This window comes from Oryzias melastigma, linkage group LG12 (assembly GCF_002922805.2).
Source record: "Oryzias melastigma strain HK-1 linkage group LG12, ASM292280v2, whole genome shotgun sequence".
Classification (NCBI taxonomy): domain Eukaryota; kingdom Metazoa; phylum Chordata; class Actinopteri; order Beloniformes; family Adrianichthyidae; genus Oryzias; species Oryzias melastigma.
In genome coordinates this window covers 7,596,971-7,601,403 of record NC_050523.1, presented here as the reverse complement: position 1 = coordinate 7,601,403, position 4,433 = coordinate 7,596,971, and the positions used below count along the sequence as shown (strand labels likewise).

Below are 4,433 nucleotides of genomic sequence, written 5' to 3'. Positions count from 1 at the left end.
GCAGGAAACAAGATAAACAAATAAAAAAAAAAAAGATTCCCAGAATTCTGTTCCCCGGTTGCGACCGTAACTGAGAAAATCCTCCGCCCTGTGAAAAGAGGGGCCACAGCCTCGATCAATCCTGATCAGGGCACTTTGAAATGAATCCAGATCAGCTTTGGGGTTTAATATGTGAGGACTGGCAGTTAAAGACAAAATGTGAGGGTCCTCAAGAAACGAGTGCTCGCTCTCTTTTTTTTTTTACTTGTAAATTTCACCAAGTGCAAATTTGCAAGCTTATTACACTATGACCAATTTTAGAAATTGTTCTTTTTTTAAATATATAACAATGAAAAATGGTTAATTCAACATATTACCAACAAAGCTACCCCCCACCCTACCACCCCACCCATTCTCTGCTGCTACCTGTCAGAACATTTTATAAAACAACCACTAAAGACATGCTGTAATGACGCCCTCTGATTCGCTGGACGCTCACCCAAAGCCTCCGTGTTTTTATTTTTATTTTTTATTTTTTGGCTCCTTCCAGTAAACGATTCCTGTCGCGTGCTTTTACAGTTAAAATATGCCTCTTGCACAGTCTTGCATGCATTGAAGAGCATTTTTGGGCAAGCTGTACAAGGAGGGAAGGCGTGTGGACGGGCTTGCCTAGGCTGAGGGTTCCTGGTCCGGTCCTGGCTCCTCTAAAACCCCAGTTTTCCCAGACGCTGCTCGCAGCCACGTCAGTCCAAGAGATGCTTTCTTCAGTGCTTTTTTTTTGTTTTTTTTGCCCAGTGAGCAGCTGCTTGTGTTGGTTAATGTGTGTATGTGTGTGTCCTAAACTCTGCTGCACTAAAGAACTGCGTCAGTCACTGAAGTTTTGTTCCAAGCTTTCGTTGTCTGTTCCTGAAAGATAAAAAAAAAGGGAACATTTTAAATATTTAAGAAATTTGATCTGAAGTAGTATAATAAACGACTTTAAATATGACTTAAAAATGTTTTAAACCCACATACACTCAGATATAATCATAAAAAACACATTAAAAAATTGATAAGAAAAGATACCACACAAACGAGTATCTGGCACACGAGGACTCTTAAATCTCGCAAAATTCCTTCACTCCAATCATTTTTTATATATTTTTAAAGTATTCCCAGTGATTTTTTAATTATGATTTTACTGTTTTTAGCTTTTTTCTTTTACCTGTCGTTTTCTAGGACCTAGTTTCTGCAGAGCAGCAGGAGTTCATTCAAAATGTGCCTCTCAGTTGTTGGCTAAGTTCCTTTCCTTGCTGCTGAGAGCTCCCTGTTTACATGTCCTCCCACCAGCTTACAGCCCTCAAGACTCCCAGACAAACAGATCCACGGACATCTTCGTTTTTCTCGTCTGGCATCTGGCTCAAAGTTGTGCGGCTCCAATACTGCTCACCAACTTTGTTGTTTATGTTAGGTTGGGGTTGTGAGGGGCTGTAAGCTAGTGCAAAAACAAAGGGATGATGGGATATTAGCAGGGGCTTACTTCCCTGCCAACTGAAAAATCCAACAAACACGACGTTCGTTTCCTTTGCACTTATTTATTTCTCTCCCGCTCATCACACGCCATCACAGGGCAGAGCGCGCCCAAAACGAAAGTGCCGAGATCTCGCGATAGAACAGAGTCTCGCGAGAAGTTACAACAGGAAGTTAACACCAACAGTACTGCCCATAACTTATTGGCAAGTTTCTGATTAATGCTGCTCAATTATTTATTTATTTATTTTTGACAAAAATTGGCATAATTATAACTAAAATAGCCCTGGAAACGCCTTTAAAACAATTAAAAAATGATTGGATGATTATAGAGTCCACCTATGAGGAATGATGTAAGTAGATAAAAAGGTTCTAATTACTAAAGAATCAACTTAAATCTCTCTTGAAACCCATTTACGCTCTAATTGAACCTCATAGTAAAGAGGTCTAGTGCCACCTAGTGCAAAGATAGAATAAATGTTGACATCGGTTTCAAACAATCACATACCCACATGCAAAATATTGTATACTGTAAAAGAATTTAATAACTTAAAACTAAACACCAGACAAGAGCAAATAGAACTCAAAGAAAATTTGATTTTAAATATTCAAATTATTGCATTAAGGGTCCCTTAAATGCAAACTAATTACTTTGTGTAAACTCAGCTTTGTAGTCGTAAGGTTGACTTTAAAAATGTATTGTTTTTTATGGAGTAAAAGAAATTTAAATGCAGCCAATCCATCAAATCAAGCTCAAAGTGATTCTCAGACTGTTCTAGTCAGGTCTGTCTGCTGCCTTCCTATAGAAACGGCGTGAAGCTGCAGCAGGAAACACAAAAAATAATTTAAAGGGTTAAAAAAAAAAAAGAAGAAAGAAGAGGAAACGAGTCCAAGATTAGAAAAATGAAGTATTTAGACTGCAGTTAAATTCAAGACTACAGATGTTAGAAAACTGTATCTGCTGTAAATAATCTGCACAGTTTATGTTAAATTAAAATAGAGGAAGAGGAAAGAAAAACTGAAATAAGTGTGTTTAAATAGAAGACAAATGCTGCAGCCAAAGTTGTAAGTTTTAAAAAAATAATAATAATAATTGCTGGCTAAATATTAAATCTAATGAAACAGAAGAATGTGTTTGGTTTGATTGCTATAGATTCCATAAATAAAGTTTTGTATTTGGGACGTGGTCAGTGCATGTTTCTAGAAGGTCAGACCATTCAGAGTAAAGCAAACCAGAAAAAGATTTTTTTCCCACTGATCTGAACAGAGTTAATGTGAAATTATTAAGTGTAACATCTTACCTTGCTTCTGATCTGGTAACTGTATACTCAAACCATAAGATGTTGGGGATCAGGCTTGTGTCTCTCACCAGGAAGTACTCTGATACTGGCCTGCGAAGAGCAACACACACAACGGTGACACGTCTATAGGAAGCGGAACCGCTCGCTCCTGTCAACTTCCCCCAGATGAGGTGGACATATCCTCCCGAGAGGTTTGACAAAGACGGTTTGAAATGAGGGCAACACTTACCAGGCGGCTATTTTGGGGAATAATGGTGTCAACATCTCCTGTGTGAAAAAGAACCAGATTATGGCCATCGTGCTGCCGGCTACCCCTCCATAAAAAACCTGACTCCAGGTGTGATACAACAGGTAGACCCTGACAAAGACAGACGTACAGCAGGTTAGGAAAAGCTTCAAACAATACAGCCAAACATAAAACAAGAAAAAAAGATAACTTTAGAAAATATTTATGTCCCAACAGTAGTAGTTTTGACTTTTTGTGAATTGATTTTTGAGAGTTTATGTGCTAAACAATATTGATAATAGTAACCAGCATCACAGAAACACAGATTTATCCCTAAACAAATCTGAAACTAAACGCCAAACCACAGACAGAAGTGATTTACATGGTAAAAATAGATGCAAATATAACCAAATCTGAATCTGTGGCTCTCAAACTCAAAATCACAAGATACATCTAATCTGATGAAAGGTTTCAGTGTCTAAACCTTTTGAAAAAATGAATTTATTATCAATAACATTTCAATGACACTGTTTCTTCTTGCTTTCTGGGTTTGTGAAAACTGTGTTTTCCTTTTTTTAAACTGTCACAAAAGCTATTTGTTATTGCCATGGAATGCTTATGTATGCTTATACGTGCAAGAATAATACAAATATAATATATGTGACAGGTAGGGTTAAAATGCAAAAGTGCAGGTAGGATTGTTGTGCCATTCACTGATAGAGAAACTTAGCACCTGGTGAATACCTTCCAGTTAACTTTATATCAAGGGACACAAGCACATTTAAGATGCCATTAAAAGTCCTGCTAGATTAAGAGGGAAAACTAAAGTTTAAATACTTTTCTGTTGTAAAACTGGGGACTGATCTTTGTTTAGCATATCAGGTGCCCTCAACTGCTCCCTTTAACTCCTAAGGAAGTTTCAATAACATAATAAACCTTAAAATCTGCAATTTGACGGAACGCCCTTCATAAAATAAACACCCGCAAGACCATTATTTCTCACTGGGAAAGCAGACATTTATATATAATGGAATAAAAATGCAACCACATTGAATGATTAGAACAAATTATATGCTATTGTTGCCAATTTCCTTGTAAATAATATAATTCAACTTAAGAAAGTCCACAAAACGTAAACTGTGATATTTTTTCACCAATATTGGAATTTCTGTAATAATATTCAAGTCAAGGCAACAAAATCATGGATTTGGCTTCATTGTTGACTCATGAACTATCATTAAAACTGTGGTTAGTTATCAAAAAATATGATATTTTATTTGAAAGTGTCAAATTGTTGTTGGAGTTTAGTGCATCAGGCACTCTTGCTAAGATCACCTCTGTACTCAGAATTACATAAAACTAACTTATCTGGCAGAGCACATAACATCAAGAAATGTTGCTTAATTTGGGCAAAAAGA

General features: G+C 36.8%; 1 protein-coding gene across 1 annotated transcript in view; it reads right to left on the bottom strand.

Annotated features, from left to right (window-relative positions):
- Positions 1-231: 231 nt before the first annotated feature.
- Positions 232-4,433, bottom strand: part of dolpp1 (dolichyldiphosphatase 1) — a 7,230-nt gene continuing 3,028 nt past the window's right edge. The window contains exons 6-8 of the mRNA XM_024299869.2: positions 3,019-3,147; positions 2,790-2,879; positions 232-885 (exon numbers count right to left, since the gene is read on the bottom strand). Coding sequence (XP_024155637.1) covers positions 849-885; positions 2,790-2,879; positions 3,019-3,147 — 256 coding nt within the window. The 3' untranslated portion in view covers positions 232-848. The remainder of the gene's footprint in view (positions 886-2,789; positions 2,880-3,018; positions 3,148-4,433) is intronic.